We start from the raw sequence: 22,429 nt of genomic DNA, 5'->3' as shown, positions 1-22,429 counted from the left end.
AACTTTCATCAACTACATTTGAAAGCGGTTATACAGGTTAGTCTCAAGTAGAAAAAAAAATAACCAAGCGCATCAATAAATGGCAACCTTTATTTTTATGCAATAAAAAAAACAAAGCTGCACCCACTAAGCAATAGAAAACCTTTCACACACCCCACTTACCGCGCCAACTATAAATAATATCAGTTTTTATAAAAATTGGATGAGTATACGATCCGTTTCAACGTTAACAAAAGAAAAAAGCAATAGAAATCCACTTTCAACAAGCTACTAAGTAGCTAATTTAGCTACTTTTTACAGTGTTTATACAGGTTACAGGTTAGTCTGAAACTGCTAAAAACAAGTGCATCAAAGTGCCTAAAAAATGACAATCTTTATTTGAATGCAATATTTCACATGGCAAAAACAAAGCCTCTTCCTTGGGGTTATCCGCAAGCCCCTGGCATTGCCTCGCGCCCCCCCTCAGGAAAGTGAAAAACTTTCGCACCCCCCACGACTGTTATGACTGTTAACTACAGCGTTTATGCAGGTTACAGGTTAGTCCAAAACTGAAAAAAAGTTCATCAAAGGGCCTGAAATAAAGAAAAAAAAAATGCCAGTCCTTATTTTATTGCAATTACACTTCACATGGCAAAATTAATCATAAATGATCCCAGCTCCATCATGCACCATAGCGCTTACGTGGGCAAAGCATGCCTCCCATAAAAATTTTTTTAAAAGATATTACTGTACCAAATCCTTCCGTCATCCATCCATCCAATATCCTCACAAGGGTTACGAGTGTTGGGTTCAGTCAACCTCGAACATTTAATAAACAAAACACAAAGAAGGAAGACAAGAGACTGGACTCTTTAATCACGAGGAGGAGGGACAGAGATGTGCATCATCACAGATCTCCTACTTGTCTGATACACATCCTGTTCTAGCCCTCTTTTATTCATTAGGATTGGCCTTAAGAGTGACACCCGGCAGCAACGGAATCATCAGCTTGTGACCATGGGGTATGTAGTGGTTAAAGTCCTTACATTATCAGTCCATGCAATGACTGCTATCTCCTTTCCCAGGAACATCATGACCGACACAATACTGTTCCGCCCTGTGGTTAGGTCGCGCGCCTAGTTTTAAGCAAAAGTGCCTTCGTTTGTGGTTGAAGATCGATTACTAACAGGCTGTTAATAGTTCGGAAAACGCAAAGGCTTGACATGCTTTGTGGAGCGGGCGGATGAATCGCGACGTCCGCCGCGTCTACATAACGTCAGCGCGGGCTTTCTTGAAGTCGTGAATGAAGTGACAGATGAAACCGAAGAGCTCCTGAGAGTCCTGGTCAGCCGCCTCTCCAAACTTCACCTTGCGAAAAGAGAACACACACAATGCTTGGAAGAGCACACACACGTATACACACAAACACACACTTAGAGCCGGCTCAATTAGCTTCCAATTATCCAGTGATGTTTAGCCTAATAAGTTGAGCAATACCTGGGCGACGCATGTTTGTTCTTAACACTAATGACCTCATAAAGTGCGGCTGCATGCCGCCGGCTTCTCTGGTCTACTTGAACGTGGACATGGATCGCTTGCTTAATACTCAACTGCACATTTAGGGGTCGCCAACACTGATTTCCAAACTTTTGCGAGGTTGATAGGGGTTAAGTGGCTTAATCAATGTGCCGCATGCCGGTGCATGTGCTGCTGTCAGTTTCTCCATTTTTTTGGTTGAACTATTTGAACAAGATGGAAATAGCGCTTTGCTGCTTTCTTCCTTACGTGTGTGGGAAGCAAGTGCAGCTCACAGCAGCTCGTGTTAGCTGAGGTTGCTACGGCATTAATTTCAAGAAAAGAAGCCATCAGACTGAACCGACGTCCGAGTCTGTCCTTGTTCACACACAGGAATATTATGAAAAACGGGGAGGAAGTTATTTTTGTCTCCAAGAATGGCAAGGTACGGCTGAGTGCTCCGGTTAGAGAAGACAGAAAGGTATTCCATTTGACTCGTCTATTAATTGGGGTCTTTTGGCAAGTACACACACACACACACAATCTCAAACTCGAGCCGCCTCGAAAGGAGAAGGAAAAACAACTCCTTGGCTTAGAGCACCTTATACGGGCGCCACAGCCACTGACCGCTCACGATGTGGGAAATTCAAAACATTCTTAACTTAACGCGCAGTAAATACAAAATTTACGGATACAAACACAAGAAAATATGGTTTAATTTATTCTTTTTTGCAATAGTTTTGACATTGTTGCCAAAGTGTGTCTTATACACGCCAACATCAAACATTTACCTGAAAATTATGGGAGTGTCTTATACACAGGTGTGTGTTATATGTCTTCCTAGGTTAGGGACCAGGTTGGGGACCAGGGTTATGCAGAGTAGAACCTCCATACACATTTGTGGATATGGGCTTAAGACACCTTTTATGCACCACTCTTTGCAACTACAGTATATACTGCTAAGTCAATACTACACGTCATGGTTGTATTTTTATCCAAGGCAAAAGCTTGCTTACAGCACGTCACATTGCGAATTTCCTTGCCTGTTAACGTCTTACAAGCGCCCACAATGTTTTATACATTCGACATCTCCACGAGTCAAATTCATCATTAAGTATGCTTTGCCCTTGTGAGAAGATGAGGCTTCATGTTATCGAATGACACGAGTCTTTTTCCAGACCGAGCTATTTTCGATGCGCTTCATGAAAATAATTGGTTTATTTATTCAATTGTAAAACCAATAAAAAAGTCTTTATTAAGGTTATTACCAAACAATAACATAATGGTACTTTTCTTTCTTTCTTTCTTTTTGTTACCTAACGCCATTTGCTGGATGAGGCGGGACAAGGAACCTTCCTACCCTAGAGGCTGAACTATCTGTCTCGCTTCATAAAAATAGCACCACGAGCATTTGAAAAAGATAACGGAAAGAGACGAAACATGGGAGGCTGAATATATGTCGCTCACCGGAGTTGCGGCAAGAGAGCAATCAAATTTGGCCTTCCTATAAGCCAATTGCGTGCTCTCCTAGCGCCTGTTGCATCATGGCTCAGCCCTGAGCGCATCAAATGAGATGGCGAGAGGACACGTGAGGGATTTTTCTTACTCACTGCCTTGATGCTTGGAAAAAACAAAGACTTTCAACAGATCTGAATAGGAACGAAAGCTGCTCGGGAAAAAAACCCAGATAATAGCTAAGGAAGAATTGTCCTTTATCGCCTCTGTCGAGAAATGTTGACCTTTCCGCACTATGAGGCGCACAGGATTATAAATTGGCCCTTCAATTAATATTTTAAAACTGTTTTCATATATAGGGCACACCGCATTATAAGGCGCATGGAATAGAAGCTACAGTAGTGGCTGGGCTTGCGTCATGCATCCATTTAAGGTACTGATTACCCAAAGTATCTTTTGCATTCAGTACCGTATTTTCCGCTGTACGGGTTGCACTGGATTACAAGACGCGCCTTCAACGAATGGCCCACTTGAAAACTGTTTTCATATAAAATGGGCACCACAGTATTAGGCGCATAGAATAGAAGCTGCAGTAGTGGCTGGGCTTGCGTTATGCATCTAATTAAGCTACTAATTACCCAAAGCATCTTTTACAATAAGTACTGCATTTTCCGCACTATAAAACACACCGTATTATAAGTCGCACTTTCCATAAATGGTCTTGTTCAAAATAGTTTTCATATATTTGTTTTTTTGTTAATTAAAGTAGGTAAATGTGTGAGGTTCACATTTAAAATGCTATTACAACGTGTTTGACACCGCTGTAACGTAATGTATACTCACTCACTCGGCATCATTTTCAAGTTATCAACTAATCGGGAATGATTTCATGATTTATGAAGTTGTTCCAAGTAATCCTTTCAACACATTTGTACTGTTTTTTTGTCTTGTTTTTTTTTTTAGCTGAGCCATTTGACAACTCGGCTTTCCATCTGCCACTTATCATGATAATAGTACAAATGAGTTAGTTAAAAGTTGACGTTAGAGAAAAATAGAGCAATAAAGTTGTCAATAAAAAGAAGTTTGTAAGATACGAAGAAAAGGATTACCAAAATGCCGGCGTAAAGCTTTCTCATCTCCTCACAAGACTTGATCAAGGCCAAAAGATCTGCGTTGTGTTTCTCCACCGCCACCTGGGGGAATAAAGTCATCATTAAGTCTCCTTGAGGAAGTTAGGGGTCATTATTTTCACTAAAAGAAGAAAGCAGACCAAACCAACGTCTGAATCCATCAGTGTTTCCAAACAGGGGGATTAACTCATTCAGAGGATGAGAATTCTCGTGTATTTTGCAAAGCCCCACCCATAGTGAAGTCTATGCCCCCCCGAGGAAAGAGAGAACATTTTGCCCCCCCCACACACACCGACAATCAATAAGATTGTTATCTATAAAAATTGTATAAAGTATACCTAAAACTGTATCCATTTTAACAATGGCAAAAGTAATATAAACCAACTTTCAACCACCGTTAACTAGTTATTACAGCATCTATACAGGTTACAACATAGTCTAAAACTGAAAAAAAAACAAGTGCATCAAAGTGCCTAAAAATCAATGGCAATCTTTATTTTATTGCAATTACAATTCACGTGGCAAAAACAAGTCCTTTTCCTTGGGCTCATCCCCCCCCGGGGAGTCCGCCCCTCTGTTTGAGAAGTATAAAAAATATAGAAGAGATCTTTATTTCATATGGAATAAAGTATTTGTGACCCCCATTGTTGAAACAAGATGGCTCTTTGAATGCTAAAGGTTGCCGACCCCTGACCTAGCCCATAATAAACTTCAAGTTTTCATTTTACCTTGAGCTCTTTGCCGAAGTGCGCGTGGTGTGCCCCCACGTTTCTCTTTTTGGAGCTTTTCCCGTATTGGATGACCTTCTGCATTTCCTTTTTCAGGACTAACATAAAACACGAAGCGTCAGACCGAGGAAGCGTTTGAAAGCTGATGAAACGCTATCTACTTACCGTCCACTTCTGCGGTTAGGCCTTTGACCGAAGCTAAGGCACACGTAGAAGACCTTGTTTGCTACAACTTAAGCATAAGCTTCCATCTTTAATGAAAAACTTGTACCTCCTGGGACCGCTTGGAATTGCCACAACTCGTTGGTGAAGTTGGCCAAAGCCGGCTCACGCAGCATGATCTGCTCCGCCAGGGCATGGAGCAAGGTGAACGTCCGCTCCCTCCCGCGAAGCTGCGACAGCTGCGGAGTCGCAAACGATCACGTGACGCCGCCGCCTTTGCGTGTACGCGCGCTTCTTTTGTTCCCGAGAGTTGCCAAGGCCAAACAGGAGAGACCCTCAATGCAAACATGAGAGTTTAGAGTTATTGAGTTATTATTGTCATTACTTTGAGTATTACTATATTGTGATTGAAAAAGTTTGAAAATATGTCATTAATTGAGGGTGCGCCTTATAATCCGGTGCGCCTTATATATGGAAAAACTTTTAAAATATGTCATTAGTTGGGGGTGCGCCTTATAATCCGGTGCGCCTTATAGTGCGGAAAATACGGTGTATATATAGATACACATTTGGTGTGGAGCCAATAAAATAAGCGAGCGGACTGAGCCAACGTCCGAGTCCATCCTTTTTCCCGCACCCAGAGGATCATGTAAAAGTTCAGATGTCTACGACTGTTTCAATGAATTGTGGTCATTTTGCATGTACGCGCAATCATAAACTGACTGGAGTGCAGCTTCTGCTATTTATGTCAAAATGAACTCGAGCTGCGTCGAGAGAAAAACGAAAAATATCGGCGTGGAGCCGTATCGGCCGTGCTTTTAGCTCACCGGTCCCCCGGGGCAAAACAAAGTTTGGGCAGGCCCGCTGTAGGCGGTCTCTGCAAATCCAACAAGAAGCGGGCGGCGAGCGCAAAATCCTCTTCAGTGGCTTTGTCTGGCAGTATAGGCAGGCAGCCATTCGAAGAGCGTCACCCCGATCGCTCGAGAGGAGCGCGCAAGGCCTCGGCTTCATTAAAAGCTGGTGAGGCACATTTCCGAAACTCCCGGCGGGGCCACTTGGGCACGGCGCAGCCTGGAATTCAATTCGGAACGCTTGCGCCTATATGTCCACTCGCCACGAGAGCGGGAAGCAATTTAGACTTTTAAGCAAAACGCGGCTATGTTCAATACCACATGCGGATTTCAATTTCCGAGCGTGTCTAGCACAGAGGAAATATTAAGCCCCGTCGCTCGCTCCGTTTACAACCTGCGGTTCTGCTCTTGTGTTCTTTATGCGCCGTTGTAATCGGGCCACGCAGGCTCAATTACGCTACGCTACCGTACCGTATGTTAAAGCCAGGTCCCCGACCGCCGGTCCGCATGGGCCGCATTCCAAATAATGATGTTTATCATTTAACAGTTGATTCATTGGTGCTTTGTTTGGCTTGATCTTTGTTTTTTGGCGCCACCTCTGGCCGCCGTTGAAATGGCATTTTGTAGTGAGGAAGGACAGCGTGGCTTCAATTGAGAGTGTCTGCAAGTTGTAATTTCCTTGTAATATGCCCAAAATGAGTTTGTTTGTTGTGACAGTGGATAACATCATACCGAATATTAGTTCATAGCATGTTATATAGTGCTGCCTTTTATGCGTTTAGCTAGGTAGGATTTTCGATTAATTAGTACTCAGTTGCATCTAATTAACATTTTGAATAGCATTTGTTATTCGGTTATATGACCGATTTGATCAGAGTAATTTGTGTACATTTTGAGGCGGCATTCAACGGTACACCGCCGCTGCATTCACTGACCATGTGGGAATTGTGAAATACACTTGACACGCAACAAATACACAGTATAATATGCGGAAATGAACAGAAGAAAAAACAAAGAATTTAGGAAGATGATATATACTGTTTTGCTATAGTTTTGACAATGTTGCCAAAATGTTGGCGCGTCTTATACGGTAACGTAGAAAATACCAGAATTCGACCCCAATTGATAATTAATAAGAAAAGAATGTATTCTGTATGTGGAAATCTAATGATGCGGGCCTAATTTGGGAGGGGGAGGGGCAGGTCTGCCAAGGGGTCGTCGGCAAGGGTCGTACTTTAGGTAAAGATGAGAGGCGGAATCCCGCGGCCTTTTCCCTTCCGGCGTTCTGGTTGAGGTAATTGCCCATGGCCAGCACGTACTCCAGCACGGAAAGGAAGGACCTGCAGCCGCTCAGCTCGCCGCACATGGCGATCTTCTGGCCAATCAGCTGCGAGGCAAACACCAGTGCGTGAGTTGGGTATTTTTTGCTTGAATACATTTCAGCAACACAACAAACATGTTTTCAATGCAAGTGTTGAGGCCAAAATAACTGGGGGCCGTCTTCAGTTGTTTTTTTTTTTAAATACATTCCGAGCAGCACCTCATCTGACCCAATGCGATGAATAATCAGGCCTGTGTTTTTGGGCGGCTGATTATTTTGTATGTAATTGTGTCAAGTGCTAATATCCCTCTGGAAAAACTGGTTTAACAAGTGAAAGTAGGACTCTGGGTTTTTCCAATGAGCTGTTTTGAAGAGAAGAAATCCTTATATTATTATATTATATTTGGGAATAGAAATAATGTTTGGTTGAGATTGAGGCATTTGAGTTGCAGTCAATGGCGTTTGCGTAGTTGGGTGGTAGGGCGACATCTACGGGATGCGTTTGGTGCGACGGGACACCAAACATACATCTAGCATACATTTTCAAAATAAGATTAAACTGAAGCACTTTCACTTGTGTGAATTCTTAACACAAAATAGATGTCATCTTCGTGTGAACAAGGATGGATTCAAACGTTGGGTCGGTCTGCTAGGTTCTTTTCTTGACACCAAGAAGGTAGCAACCTTTGACATCGCTCAGCTAAATGATAAACGGAGATTGTAAACAGGAAATACTGTGCGGCCTTCCAGACCACAAGCAGTTATTTCAAAATAAGATAACACGGGTAAGTCAACTATGAACTGGAGCGCTCCAAGAATTCTTAACACGGAACAAATCTCATCTTGATGCCCCTGTTTGTGAACACGGACCGATTCGGACGTTGGTTCGGGCTGCTTGCTATTGCAGCCGTTAAAAAAAATCAGATATAGGTAACAGGGGCAAAAAAAATACTAATAATTGGGAATCGGGCCACTTTAAATCGCTGTTAAGTTCAAGGCATTCCAAAGCTCGTCAACACTTTCACATTCCCGATTTTCCGGATAGCTTCACACGTTTGGTGCTCTGACGCATTTGATTGCGCTAATCACCATGCGCCACACTAATTTTTTTTCCTTTCTCGACACATACGACACTTCCGTTTCTGGCAGGTCCAGATGGATAAAAAGCCTTTGTTGTCATTACACCTGCACGAGTACAAGGTATGAAAATGTACCACTGAATACAATTGCGTGCAAATTGCACTCATTTTCACCTTTGAGAGACAAAACTCCGCAAGAATTTGATTACTTTTATTATTAGCCGCACCAGGTAGGCAAAAAAAAAGTTCTATTTGACTCACGCAGTATTGTGAGCGTGCTGTTCTGTAGCATTAAAAAAAAAAAATCCAAACGTGGGCGCCATCGGCTCGGTAACGACCGATACCGCACAGCTAGGTATCGGGAGCCAAAAAAATGGCATCGGAATAAGACGAGACGCAAATTACCCCGCTAATCAAACTCGTTTTTCCAGTTTGAGTTGAGTCTGCCGCGCCGCCGTTTGTCTTGATGGCGAGAAGTTTGTAAAGAAGGAAGAAGAGGAGCAGAAAAGCCGGGAGGTGCTGCCGTCCGCCTTCAATAACTTGGCAGCCTGCAGTCCCTAAAGCCAATAAACAAAGATCCGGCGGAAGGGTGTCGCGCTGGCTAATGATGAAATATTGATCCCCGCTTTAGCAAAAAAACCTCTCAAAACTATATTTGCTCGTTTTCTTTGGACCTCTCTTCATTCATTTGTCTTGGAAGTTTCCCCGATGAAGTCAAATTGCCTTCTTTGCGGCGTCTACAGAGCACACAACAAATTTGATGTGATTAAGAGCCTTTTCCATCAAATCAAGCCTGCTCCTAAAGTGCTTGCAAAGATTCATGGGAGGGGCAAAGAGCTTTTGCTCCATTCTTAGATGTTAGCGCCATGGCGGCGCACACGCGGGTCAAAGCACTCACGGGCTGCAGGTCCCTCATGCCGATGGGAAGCTCTCTCAGGGTCAGCAGGAGATCCAGCTGCGCGCTCAGGTACGGGATGTGGCACATCTGCAAAACAGCGCCGGTGCTCAGGTTGTCAGGTTCCGTCAACCTTGAACATTTCATGAGCAAAACGCCAGGAAGGAAGACAAGAGACTTGGACTCTTTTTACTCGCGAGGAGAACGGACAGAGGTCGTAAAGATGATCCCCAAAAACCTGGGAAGGCCGGCCAAGCCAATACCCTGCCTGACACAAGTGTCGTTTTATACAGAAACAAACGAGCGACGGATTCGACTAAAATGACGGGGTATACCCTCAACTGGTTGCCGGCCAATCGCGGGGCACACCATTCATGCTTAAAAACACCCCGAAGGGCAATTTGTTACGTTCTGGTGGTGAGCTTTGGAACGACGTCGCCAAGGGGGCGCGGCGAGAGGGGAGGCTTCGGTAAACGAGACCTTTCACTTCCTGGTTAGAAATGTGGCTTCTAAAAAAACCTTACATCCATCCGTCCGTCCTTTTTCTGGAGTCGCTCATCCTCACAAGGGTTGCAGGCTTGCTGGTGCCTATCCCAGCTAACATGTGTTAAGAAAATGATAAGCTCGCATCGTTATTTGTGTATATTTAACTGCGGAAGGTTTAAAACATCATGATACAGGTTCTTTAAATCCCTGTGCAGCCTCCCGCGCCGAAAGCCGCGGTGGGATGGGATGTTTGTGTTTTTCATCTCTTCAGACGCAGACACACACTCACAGCTCAGATGTTCAGTGGATATTTTCTAAGAAGGCGGAGTGGAATCATGTGTTCAATCACCTCCATCATGTACTGGTCCACAATATGCAGCTCACTCACTGGTCCTTTGTAGGATTTGTACATCTCCACATCCTCCGCAGTGGGGACGTACCTGTGGGATTTCAAAAGACGCCGTCAGCGCCGCCGGGCCGCAAATTGGTGTTTCCGCCAATCCTTTGTTGATCGTCGCCTTCCAAATCCTTCTGCGGGTTCCTCACATCACTAAACGCCAATTTAATGATTTTTTTTTTATTTTGGTACCGTTTGCGCGGCTCTTAAGGGAGCTGCTGGCGTTTATTTGGACTTAAGTGAGCAAATGCGCTTGTTTGTCCTATCGAGACGCGCGCTTTCCCGTGTTGCATTTCTAAAGCTTTGAAAGCCATCTAGCGGACACAAATGTCGCAAATGCAAATTTGAATTCACTTCAAACCAGAACGAGACTTTTTTGCTTGTATTGACCGTCAATAATTCTATTATTAAGTCAAATTTATACCAGCACAAAGCAGGTACAAAGCAGACGACAATCAGGCTTGCCACAGTAACCAAAAGCTATTCAAAATTGTATTTTCTATATTTTATGACATGATTATATTATTATTTTACTTTTATTATGTTGTTTTTCTTTTATCGATCAAAAATAGGTGGGTAGGACTAGATCAATTGTGAATGTCTTCCTACTCCTTTGAACATATAACTACAAGTAATTAATATTTATTGATCGTGTCTTCGGGTTGGGGAATAAAACAGAAAAAATGTGAATCAATGACTGCGATAAAAAAAATATATATATATAGTATTGAAAAGGATGTATACATTGAAAAATCTTGTATAAAAGTTTGTGACATGAACATATGAACATATGTTGGCGCTAAACAGGCTGATATGTTCGGTCTATCGAAGACAGGATGTTGCTCACCCTAAACCTCGTAAAAAAAACTTTTCAAAAGGTCTATATTTCTGCGTAGATAAGTTACAAGCCGCGGCTTCTAGTCCAGCGCAGCTTATCCGAGACACAAATGGGTCCCCGACCGCCATACCCGAAATACCGATGCTTTGGAAGTGATTTGGTTGATCCTTGAGTTTCACACTTGATTGATTTGTGCTTTGTTTGGCTTGATCTTTGTTTTTTTGGCAGCTGTTGATGTTACATTTTGTTGCGAGGAAGGACGGCGTGGCTTCAATTGAGAGCAATCACTGTAGGTGACACACGTTGTTGTGTCTCTGTGAAATGTGTCCCACGAGTGTCTCTGAGTTGCACTTTCTTTGTCAGAGTGTTGTCATTTATGATGACGGGCCCAAAACGAATGTATTTGTTGATCCAAGAACTTGTGACCGCAGATAACGTGCAAGCTAATGTTTATGTCGCCCCCGGCTCACGAACGATCTCAAGCATTGACCGGGCCGCGGTGATAAAAAGGTCGGGGACCCCCGCGTTATCGGGTCTCGCGTCTGCTCCTGAGGCCGAACTGGTACATTTCCAGCCGGGAAAGCGTTCAGCGCCCGGCGCTGATTGGGCGGCGCTTCCTTTTCCTGTCATTCGCCGGGCTTGCCGACTCGACGGCATTGACTTTTTCATGAGGGCGCCTCATGCCACCGGAGCGCCACGGGCCATTAATATTGCAGCACCTGTTGGGAGAGCTTCTTTTTAAGATTGTATTCCTGAGGCGCGCGCATTAAAATATATATTATGTTTTCATAGAATAAATAAAATCCTTCCACTCCGCCGTACATTGGACGGGCAAGTAGGAAGCCACTTTTGACGGTGACCTTCCAGAGGGCATGTCAATAGTTTCCATCTCTGCAAATATCCCGGGATAAAAATTTCATTAGCGCACTGCTCCGGTAAAAGGTTTTGCCATCTGCTCTTGTGTACGAAAAGCCCCGATGCGAAAAGAAGCATCCACCTGCTTGTTGCGATTGCTCCCGATTCTTGCCCGCTGTTGGTGCGACGGATGTGGCCCCTGCGTTTGTGCGCACTTCTGTAGCTGAAAAAGCCTAAGGCCTTGTCTACATCTATTTAAACCTGCGCTGTTTGTGTGTAAAAAAAAATATATATATATAAAATATATATAAAAATATATATATATATATATATATATATATATATATATATATATATATATATATATATATATATATATATATATATATATATACCGTATTTTCCGCTGTACGGGTTGCACTGGATTACAAGACGCACCTTCAATGAATGGCCCATTTGAAAACTGTTTTGATATAAAATGGGCACCACAGTATAAGGCGCATAGAATAGAAGCTGCAGTAGTGGCTGGGCTAGCGTTATGCATCTAATTAAGCTACTAATCACCCAAAGTATCTTTTACAATAAGTACTGCATTTTCCGCACTATAAGTCGCACTTTCCATAAATGGTCTTGTTCAAAATAGTTTTCATATTTTTTGTTGTTGTTTGTTTTTTAATTAAAGTAGGTAAATGTGTGAGGATCACATTTAAAATTTATTTGACTTCAGAGCCATAACTCTCAGCCGGCTCAAATGGATCCAACAAATGATCACTCTCTCAAACAGAGATACAAACGAGCGGGAAAAAGTCCTACCTCCTCAGAGAGGCTATGTGCTCATCGGACAAGCCTCCATCCTCCTCGTGAATGACGAAGAGTTTGTCCTTCAGCTCGCTCGGCCGCACCGCAAAACTTTTGAGGAAAATGTCTGCAAGAATAAGGAGAGACCGCAGCGTGAGCGCCGTTGACTTTTTTGGGAACGAATATGCAAATAAGCACACTAGGCGTGTCGTTGGGGATGCCAAGAAACGGCAAAGGGAAGCCGGGGAAAAGACTTTCTTTGAAAGCCTTTTTTCCATCTTCAAAAAGGGAGGAAAAAAACGTTTTTCTTCGATTTTGCGGCCATAAACATCAACAAAAGATTGGGATAATAGCAACGGTCAACTGTAAATACATTGTTTAAAAAAAAAAAAAAAGCAAATATTTATAGCGCACATAATAATATGAACAAAAAATAAATAAATGAATGAATGGATAGATGAATTCATAAAATAAAATTAATATTCAGTTGAAGGAAAAATACAATGAAGTTCTTGTAGAACTTCTTTCAAGGAGTACGGTGAAGTGCAAAAAATTCAATTGTATTTTTTGGACATGGATGAAGTGGACTTCTAGGACTCATTTGTTATTTTTTTCAACGCTTCACAAAATCATTTCGCGGGCCAGATTAAATCTTCTCGCGGGACGGTTTTGGCCCCCGAGCCGTACGTTCGACACCACCGGCCCACGCGTCTATATTTCGCCTTGACACGAGTGGGCTCCGCTTGTCTTGCCAGCAAGGTTTTCGAGCCTTTGCCAAAGACATTCGGAGGTAGTCCTGATCGCACAGGGAGCCTGTATCCATATTTCATAAATATGATGTCGCCGCCCGCACGTTCACGTTGATTTGGTTTAGCGGGCCGCCGCCCACCGCCAAAGGTCTCTCTGAGGGGAAATCTCCACCGCTCTCTTGAAATATACAAGACACGTAGCATGGCTTAATCAGAAGAGAAAAGCTTTTGAAGAGGGAAAACAATATGGCCCACTTGAGGGGAGCCTCACGCTCGCTCGCTCGCTCCGCACGCTGGTGGCACAGTGCGCCCTGCAGGCCAAAATCGGGAATGGCGTCTGCTGCAAAAAGGTGCAATACTTGAGTTCATCCACCAGGCACTTGCAAATCTACACGCTAATATATATATATATATATATATATATATATATATATATATATATATATATATATATATATATATGGAAATACTTTTATGATATACTTTCATTATATCTTTCTTTAATGGGACAACACAACAACAACAAAAATAGAGTTTTGAGCTTCTAGGTGACCAGAACGAGTGACAGCTAAATTGAACACACCTGCTCCTCGTCCACACGCGAGACCTCGACCAACCACATGACACGGGAGCAATAAATACCAGCACGGGCACTTTTGTTGCCTTTTGACGCTCGGATCGGAAACTGAAGGCTTACGTGTCTGGTGGATGTCCATTAAAAAGCGATTTATGTAAGTATATCAATAGAAATGAGGACTATCATGAAATTACATTTTGTAATTAATTAATCACAATTTTTTTCCACGATTAAGCGCAATTTTCAATAACTATTTTCAATAACGCTTGTAACAGATGTGAGTTGAGCAAAATCTTGAAATATACTTTGACATTTTTAACATTAACAAAAGGAAAAAAGCAATGAAATCAACCTACAACAAATGTTTGCTTTTGACAGGGTGTATACAGGTTAGTGTGAAGCTGAAAAAAATCACTTGAAAGCATCAATATATGGCAATCTTGCTAATGATATGTGGTCACTCACTGAAATTGTGTGCAATCTTCTGGTTGAGCATGATGTGTTGCGTACTGCCGGGCTCCGGTACTGCAACAACGGACCCGGCGTTTTTCACAGAAAAGTGCATGTACAAACGCCCGGTGTCCACTTCCACCCTTCTCGGGCTTCCTTTGCCCCAGAACGATTTTGCGATCTGCAGAGAAATAAGCAATTTGCAGACCAGGTCGGCAAATAAGACCATCAAGACTGAGCCATCGTAGCTTATGACGCCAACGTTTTTTCAGAGCGCAGGAACCAAAAGTTCTTGGTTGTACATTGTTAGCTCTAGTCACAAAATTAATTCGCTCCGGAAGTCATTTCGTAACGTGAATTTTTCGTAAGTAGAAACACATTTTACTTGGGAATCCCTTCCGAGCCCATAAAACCCTTTAAAAGAGCCAAAAGTATGGATGAGTTTTATAAACGTTTGATTTCTGTTTATTTCATCGGACACCATTAAAGGACGATCGATCCGTCAGTCACATAAGCCGAGTTTTGTCGCACAGGTGTGCATTTTTGTACCGACCGTATTCTTACTTACAATAACTACCGTAACAGGGCGACCTTGAGTGGGACGTCAGTTGGCAGTTGCAGCTAACAGCAGCTCGTGTTAGCTGAGGATATTATGACATCGTTTTCAACAAAAGAAGTGAGCAGACTGAACCCTAGTGCGAGTCCATCTTCGTTCTCGCACAGGATTATTACTAAAATGGACAGGATCATGTCAAAGTTACGTCTTCACTTGATTTAGAGCGCACCGGTTGGAGAACACGGAATGGTATTCCATTTGACTCGTGTGTTTTTTGTGGTCTTTTGGCATATACATACATTTACAGTATAAAATTGATGGTAAAATCAACTAGTTATTTTGCGAGGAAAAAGGAAAACTGCTTAGAGCGCATTTAAAGTTAACACCAACGAGGCGTTTAGTGGCTGCTCACTCATTCTGAAACTCACTTAACGCGCAACAGATATATACTTAATTTAGGGATATGAATAGAAGAAAAAAAACGAAATGTTTAGGAAGATGTAATCTATTGTATTTTGCTGTAGTTTTTACATTGTTGCCAAAGTGTCGGTGCGCCTTATATAGAAAATTTGACCTAAAAATTAAGGGTACATCTTCTACACAGATGCGTCTTATATTTGAGGAATTAAGTTGTGTCAATGTATTAGTATGAAGCTAACAGAGATGAATATAAATACAGAAAAAGCTAATTTGGTTCAAATATCATGCAGTGTGCCGTAATGCATCTTTTGTTCATACACTTTTTTCCTCATTAAACTTTAGTTAGCACCACTTGCTGGACGGGAGGGGTAGTGCAGTTTTTAATTTGCTCTGCTACAAGTCATCAGTCCGATTTGAATAAACCATCTCTCCCACTGTTGATGGGTGTTAACGGAAACTCCTGGGTCACACTTGAGAACCTCAGACCAGGAAGCCCTGCTAGAAGCAACAGCGAATTTCTTAGCATTTTGCTCTAAAAGAGGCTATTCAATCAAGCGATTGGTGTGCAATGGAGGTAATCAAGCGGTACCTTGTCAGGTCCCACCAGGTCCCAGTGGAAAGCCTTGGTGCGGTTCTTTCTCGGACCGATCGGGGACTCGAGGGGTAGAGGTGGCGGCAGTGGGATATTTGCGGCAGAGGGAACTTCCGGCGTGCCCGCCGGGCGGTTCCGAGGCTCCGCGCCAGAGGGTGGCGGGCCGGGGCGGGACGGGCTGGGATCGCGGGCGGTCTGCGCCGGGACGTCCGAAACCGCCCAGGGAGAATTAGGGCTGGTTTCCCCATCCGAACGTCGATCCTCATAAGCATCCGCGCCAGGGGTGCGGCCGGGCGACCCGTCATCGTCTTCCGCTACGCCGACGGGTCGGAGGCTCCGGCCGCCGAGCAACACGTGCTCGCTCGCGGACTTTCTTTTCCAGTCCGAACACAACTGGCCCACGGCCCGGACCCAAGCGTCCCGCTCCGTCTGAGCGGCGCCGGGAAGTGGCTCACACGATGGCGGCACTCTGAAACTGGGAGAAACCCGTAAGTCACAATGTCCTTCTCGAAACCGTGTTTAATATTTTGGAACAATGGTAGGAGAGAAAAATTATGATTTTGCGAAGTATAAAAATGAGCTGATTTTTTTAATAAATGAAAAACCTGAAATGTTTGATCATAAATAGTATTGTTAACATTTTATGATTAATAGTGACGTTGTACTTGTTTTATGTTAAACAGCATTGACCCCTGCGGAAAATGCTGACCCAACTCGGGCTTTTTGATGTGTGATATGAAAGGAAAATCATACAAAAAATAAACACTAGGAGGCAAAAGCATTGCATAGCTCGTGAAAACACGACGACTTTCAAAATGCCGTTCCTTCTGAACGCTTGCAAACGGGAAGTCGAGAGGTACACACTATAGGTGTCGAATTTAGCCGATGTCAGGCTCGTTTACTGCCAGTCAAAATAGGAAATATTGTCAATTTTCGACATATGTTTCAATTTCATAAATTTACAGTGTAGTCACTTTTATCACATGTTTATAATTTTAGTCAATAAAGGTAGGATTAGCTCCCCCCGGCCAGGCTAGTGAAAAATCCCCGGACACCCAGGGGTTAAAAAAACAACAGATTCAAAGTTGTTGTTTTAAAGTTAATTAAACGTACACCCTGATTTTATCGGTCCGGCCCAGATTTTCCTCCACGCGGGCCGCAAGCTTAAAGGAGTTTGACGCCCCTGCTCGGTGTCTCATTATTTTAAAAAGATGAATTTATGAGACGGAGACTTCCACTCACTGGTATTGATTTTTGCGAGTGACGAGGGTGAAGGTATCAGCACTGTGAGGTTTCCGGACGCTGGTGTCGCCGTCCGACAGATGGATGACGAGGCTCGCGGGCGTCGGCGAGGGCGCGGGTTGGCCCTCGCCGTCGCTTCGGCGACCGAGGGGCACCAGCGTCAGCTGGCCGGGGTGCAGCTGGACCTCGTATCTGGAAGGACAGCGAAGGAAATTCATTTTGTATTTGTATGTTTTTTTTAAGTGTTTATTGTGCTCTGAAATAAGGGATGTCAAACGTATGGTCAACGGACCAAATCTCTTAATCCGGCCCGAAAAGATTCACATTAGGCGGGGGTCACCAACTGGGCCATTACCAGACATTTGGCTTTGCTCCTTGTTCTAGAAACAATCAGTCTTGTATTTCTTTTCAAATCCGTTTTATTTAGCGCCCAGCACTGCCGTATTCAATGCGTTTTTAACTTTTTCTGTCATGTATGTCATTACGTGGGTGTCACCCAGTGTTCAAAATGAGTTTTCTTTTCTTTGCGCTTTGCCGTACTTCTTGAAAAAAAGTTATACAAGCACATATTTTGATGTATATGGATGGATATTTGTGGTTTGTGAGACCCCTTGATTCCGGAAGCCGGCGAAAGCAAATGTTTGTACTTGAGCCATCGGAATGACGCCAGTCCGCCTCTGTGCAGCATCAGGACGCCCTCCTTGAGGGTCGGCGCCACCCGCGGCTGCTGCCGCGCGTCCGCGCCGCCCCCCTCGGCGCGACTGTAGATGTTTGTGTAAATGATCCGGTTAACGAGCTGCATTATCTGGAGCAAAAGAAGCGCAAGGTCACAAAGGTGACATTCCTTGTCCTTTGTCTTCAAATGGAACCTTGTGCTTGTCCTCCACCGAAGTGGCCTCCAGTTCGTAATCGTGGCGGCCCTTGAAGGAAATTGAGAATCTGGAAGCCACCCCGTCGTCACAGCTCTTGACCAGAACGAAGGGGATTTGCCGCTTGATGATGCCTTTCTCGATTGTGCACAGCATTTTGGTGGTGAAATCCATCTGCGTGGAGAGAGGGAAATGCTTTCCGTGGGTGTGGTGATGAGGGATGGCCGGATGGATATGGCTAACAACTGGATGGATAGACAAATGGATGAATGGATATTGAAAATAACTGGATGGATAGACGATTGAAGCATATGATGGACGGACGGACGGATGATGGATGCCTGGATGCATATGGCTAACAAATGGATGGATAGATGATTGAAGCATATGATGGATGGATGGATATGGCATGGATATGGCAAATAACTGGATGATGGATATCTGGACGGATATGGCTAACAGCTGGATGGATAGACGATTAATGCATATGATGGATTGATGGACTGACGGATGGATGGATTTATATGTGTAATAACTGGATGGATGGATACCTGAAGAACCCGTTTTTTCCACCTGTAGCGTCCATGCTTGTGAACGCTGAAGTTGTATTGTGAGGGAGGCTCCTCCTGTGTCGAAAACCACGATAATAATAAATACCGAACTTGGGGAAAAAAAGCATATTAATCAAAACGTCTGCAAAAATCATCATTTATTTAATAAGTTAGATTTCATAGATTTTTTTCCACTGGAACTAATCAATTACGAAATGTCTGATAGGGTGAATTGAAATGAATCTTGACTGTATGATGACACGCGTATGCCAAATTTTGGGGCAATATTTTTTTTTTAAAGCATTTGACTAATTGTGATTCTCGAAGTGTGATGCTAGTCGTTAAAAAAAATTCTTGGTACTTGCACAGTCAAGCATGCGCCACGACCTTAACAAACCACCTTCAATCATCAGTGTCATAAACAGTGCTTCTAAATTCATTTTGTGCTGATTTTCCTTGTATCGTAGCGGTCATATCTGCAAACAAAAAAGTGGGCGTGGCACGCCAGCATTTGGCGCGAAGCCTGTGCGAGCGCGTTGAATTTTCCGCGCCAAAACGCTCTGACCTCATCGGGGGCACTCTGACACTTGTGGTCCTTCCTGGCCAGGTCCAGAGCATCGTCGATGGACAACTCTCCCGTCTTGACCTTGTTCATGATGCTCAGCTGCATCTCGTTGCTCAGCTGAAAAATCATTCCCGCACATTCGGCTTTGTTCTTCTATTTCTTTCGAGATTGACTTTATTTGCATCTCGGCAGTTAGCGCATTATGTACGGATGACGTCATGATGTCTTCATTTTCAACACCTTCTGTCATGTGTCATTAGCTGGGTGCCACTCAGTGTCCAAAACGGGACGCTACAGCACTGTTTTATGATGTCATTTATTTTTTTTGCGCTTCACTGCACTCCTTAAAAAGCACATTTTGCTTCCAAATGCGTCCTCCGGGTAAAGCGCCACTGTCCACAATTTTGTTGATTGATAAACGCTGGTATGAAGCATACAAACACATTGGGAAAACAAAATCTTGATTTACTCTAAGTCGCACCCTTAAAAAATCAGGGTTACAGGTGACAGACAAGCTATGCTAAGCCTCTTCTGTTTTAACAGCAAGAGAGCACACAGATCAGTGGTGTCAAACATACGGCCCGCGGGCCGGATCCGGCCCGCAAGGAGCTTTCATCCAGCCCGCATTGTGAAAAAACGGACTTGATAACATTCTCGTGAGCATTAGCATCTAGCTTCATCGTGCTACTACTGCTCAGTGCAGCTAAAATCCATCGATCGGCCCGAAGAGATTCACAATGGGCGTGGCCGCCAACTGGGCCAATAAGCTTCGCTCCTTTTTGTATTATCAAAATTCAGTCTTGCGCTTCCAGAGTAGACATGATGTCATAACATCTTCGTTGTGAGTTTTCAAGTACTGTCAACTATGTCACCACATTAACTAACTAGCATAGGTTTCGATTGTCCGCCATACGACGATTTCGCCTTACGATACCAACTCCGGAACCAATGAATTTCGTATGTCGGGGGTCCGCAAAAACATGCACGCTAAGTATATTGGCCACTTCTATGGGACCCATGAGCTAAAATGAGTTTGACAGCCCTGATTTTACTCACATTGTATATCTGCATTGACAAGATGTTCCAATGTCCGGACCAGGAAACTACATTTAACATTTGAATTCTCTACATAATATTGACGAATCTCCTCCAAAACTTGCCCCTGATCAAGGCAGCATACCGTAAATAAAATCCTGTCTGGAGAACCGCAGTGTAAATATATTCCCTTTTTTTTTGGCCCTAATGCACCGGCTGTCAGTTTGCAGGTTTATTCAGAAAGAATGCATCACTGCCTCGCCGTCTACAGATGTGAACGCCAGATTCAAACCTTCAACCTCAGAACTGTGAGGCAGACACGTTAACCACCGGCGCACCTTGCTTTTCAAGAGGAACCGCGACAACAAATGCACTTTAGATGATTGTCAGTGAGCGCAGTAGCACGGGCTAAACGTGAGGAAGTTGTAAAGGTCAAATCCTTGTGTAAAGGGAAGCAAAGTGTGCCTTGCTAGTGGTGGCCCGATGGGACCGTGGACAAGTCGCCGCTTGACGTGATCCTTCTTGTCCCAACGCACGGCCACATTTCTTACCTGCGGCAAGTCCATTCTGGAGACGTTGTCCTTCTTCTTGCCTCCTAAACTCGGCATTCTCCTCTTCAAACCCGGTGCACGTTTAAACTAAAAACAAAAATCCAGCCGCTGTTATTGTCTTGTGTGTGGGAGTTCTCCGCCCACTTTTATCTCAGGCTCCGCCTCCCTGTAGGTATGTCAGGCCTGTTAAGGCCCCACCTTTCAACTTTCTCCTCGGGGAGCGCACGCCTGCACATGTGCGCGAGTAAAGCCGTGTCAAACAGCGACACGCTGCAGCGCAGTGACAAAATCATTCGGCTGGGAAATGGCACCTAAGAGGGAAGTTTGAAATGGGGAAGCTGGAGAAGCGGGATAGTAAAAATAAAAAATCATCAATCCAAATACATTAAAGGCAATGTATCAATTATAAATGTATTACACCAAGCAGCTTGGGATGAATTTATTTACTTGACATGTGTTTGGGCAGGGGTGTCAAACGTATGGCCCGTGGGCGGGATCTCCGGTCCGCAAGGAGATTTAATCCGGCCTGCTGGATGATTTTGTGAAATGCTAAATCTGCTATTGATAATCAATCCAAAAAAAAAAAGGTACTTTTACAAGTAATGCCCCATTGAGCACAGCAATTTACAAGCGGAGGTGACCGCTTGCCACATTTGCTCGCTGGCGGTTTCAGTGACACAAAGTGGAACACTTCTCTAACGTTCATGTTAGCGTTATCATTTAGCTTCATAATGCTACCGCTCAGCACAGGTAAAATCCTTTGATTACCCCCAGGAGATTCACAACGGGCGGGCTCGTCCTCCAAACCATTCGGCTTTGCTCCCTCTTGCATTACAAACAATCAGTCTTGTATTTCTTCTAAAATTCACTTTATTTACAGCTCAGCAATTAGCACTCAGGGCTTCCGTATTTGCTATGACATTATGACTTGCTCTTTGTGTCTTTTCAACGTCTTCTGTCATGTATTTCATGACGTGAATCCATCAGGTGTTCACAATGAGACACTACAGCACCATTCATTTTCTTTGCACTTCACCGCACTCCTTGAAAACATGTTGTACAGTACAAGTATTTTCATTGGGGAATTGTCCTTCCACTATATGTGTATATATATATATATATATATATATATATATATATATATATATATATATATATATATATATATATATATATATATACACACACATAGGGAATTGGCAAACAGAAAGAGGACATACATCTGACATTGGTTTGCTCTTTTTTTTTTTTTTTTTTCCAAACACCAATTGTTATAATTCTGTATGGAAATCCGTCGCGGTGCCTTCAAGCAAACCCGGGAAACGCAAATCTCTTTTGAGGGAAAACCCTGGGTGAGAATTCTGCAGGGGAATTCCTTTGTAGTTTTGGCGTGTGCTGCCGAGGTGCGGTCCCAAACGACAGCTTGACAACTTCTGCTTTCGTGACATGCTACCGTAAAATGTACGGCTCGGCTAATTGTAAATGTTGGGACGTTTTACTACTGTTTTTGCGGAACTTTGTTGTATGGGGGTTCTAGGTGGTAGAGCAGATCCGCAGGTTTCCCCCTATGCGTGTCGCTCACTTGCCTTCTACTGTATTGTACTTATTGATATTTATAAGCATGTACAATCGTGAAGGAAGATCCTTGCTTTTGCTGTGTGAGATGTAATTACACATCCAGATCACCAGGTGGTGCAGTGGCGCTCTCATTTTCAAAGTGTGCGGCAGTTGGAACGTTTTACATTTCTGTCAGCTTTTTTCTTGTAAATGTATTGTAGTTTTT

General features: G+C 43.6%; 1 protein-coding gene across 2 annotated transcripts; it reads right to left on the bottom strand.

Annotated features, from left to right (window-relative positions):
• Nucleotides 1–833: 833 nt before the first annotated feature.
• LOC148428377 (uncharacterized) lies at nt 834–20,788 on the bottom strand. Of its 2 annotated transcripts, XM_088408480.1 has the most exons (17): nt 20,647–20,788; nt 19,061–19,177; nt 18,496–18,570; nt 17,945–18,118; nt 17,723–17,880; nt 17,076–17,267; nt 15,831–16,308; nt 14,281–14,446; nt 12,505–12,616; nt 9,951–10,041; nt 9,119–9,205; nt 7,055–7,207; nt 5,079–5,208; nt 4,973–5,005; nt 4,808–4,905; nt 4,059–4,142; nt 834–1,347 (listed from the first exon to the last, which is right to left on the bottom strand). In XM_088408480.1, the coding sequence occupies exons 1-17, from the start codon at nt 20,701–20,703 to the stop codon at nt 1,246–1,248; spliced, it is 2,307 nt and encodes a 768-aa protein (XP_088264606.1). In that variant the 5' UTR covers nt 20,704–20,788; the 3' UTR covers nt 834–1,245. The 2 variants fall into 2 exon arrangements, with proteins under 2 accessions (XP_088264606.1, XP_088264607.1); XM_088408481.1 differs by lacking the exons at nt 834–1,347; nt 4,059–4,142; nt 4,808–4,905; nt 4,973–5,005 and having other exon boundaries at nt 5,201–5,304.
• Between the last annotated feature and the right edge of the window lie 1,641 nt (nt 20,789–22,429).

Source organism: Hippichthys cyanospilos, chromosome 2, assembly GCF_059441005.1.
Source record: "Hippichthys cyanospilos isolate Australia breed blue-spotted pipefish chromosome 2, RoL_Hcya_1.0, whole genome shotgun sequence".
NCBI lineage: Eukaryota > Metazoa > Chordata > Actinopteri > Syngnathiformes > Syngnathidae > Hippichthys > Hippichthys cyanospilos.
Note: the sequence above shows the minus strand (reverse complement) of the source record. Positions and strands in the feature narration are given on the sequence as shown.

Bases quoted from the DNA above. Each gene is read 5' to 3' on its own strand.
- LOC148428377 (XM_088408480.1), bottom strand. From the start codon at position 20,703: ATGCCGAGTTTAGGAGGCAAGAAGAAGGACAACGTCTCCAGAATGGAC. The intron at 14,447-15,830 runs GTACCGCTTGAT...ATTTCTCTGCAG, and splicing joins ACCTGGTGGGACCTGACAAG to ATCGCAAAATCGTTCTGGGG. The intron at 5,006-5,078 runs GTACAAGTTTTT...CGTGTGCCTTAG, and splicing joins ATTCCAAGCGGTCCCAGGAG to CTTCGGTCAAAGGCCTAACC.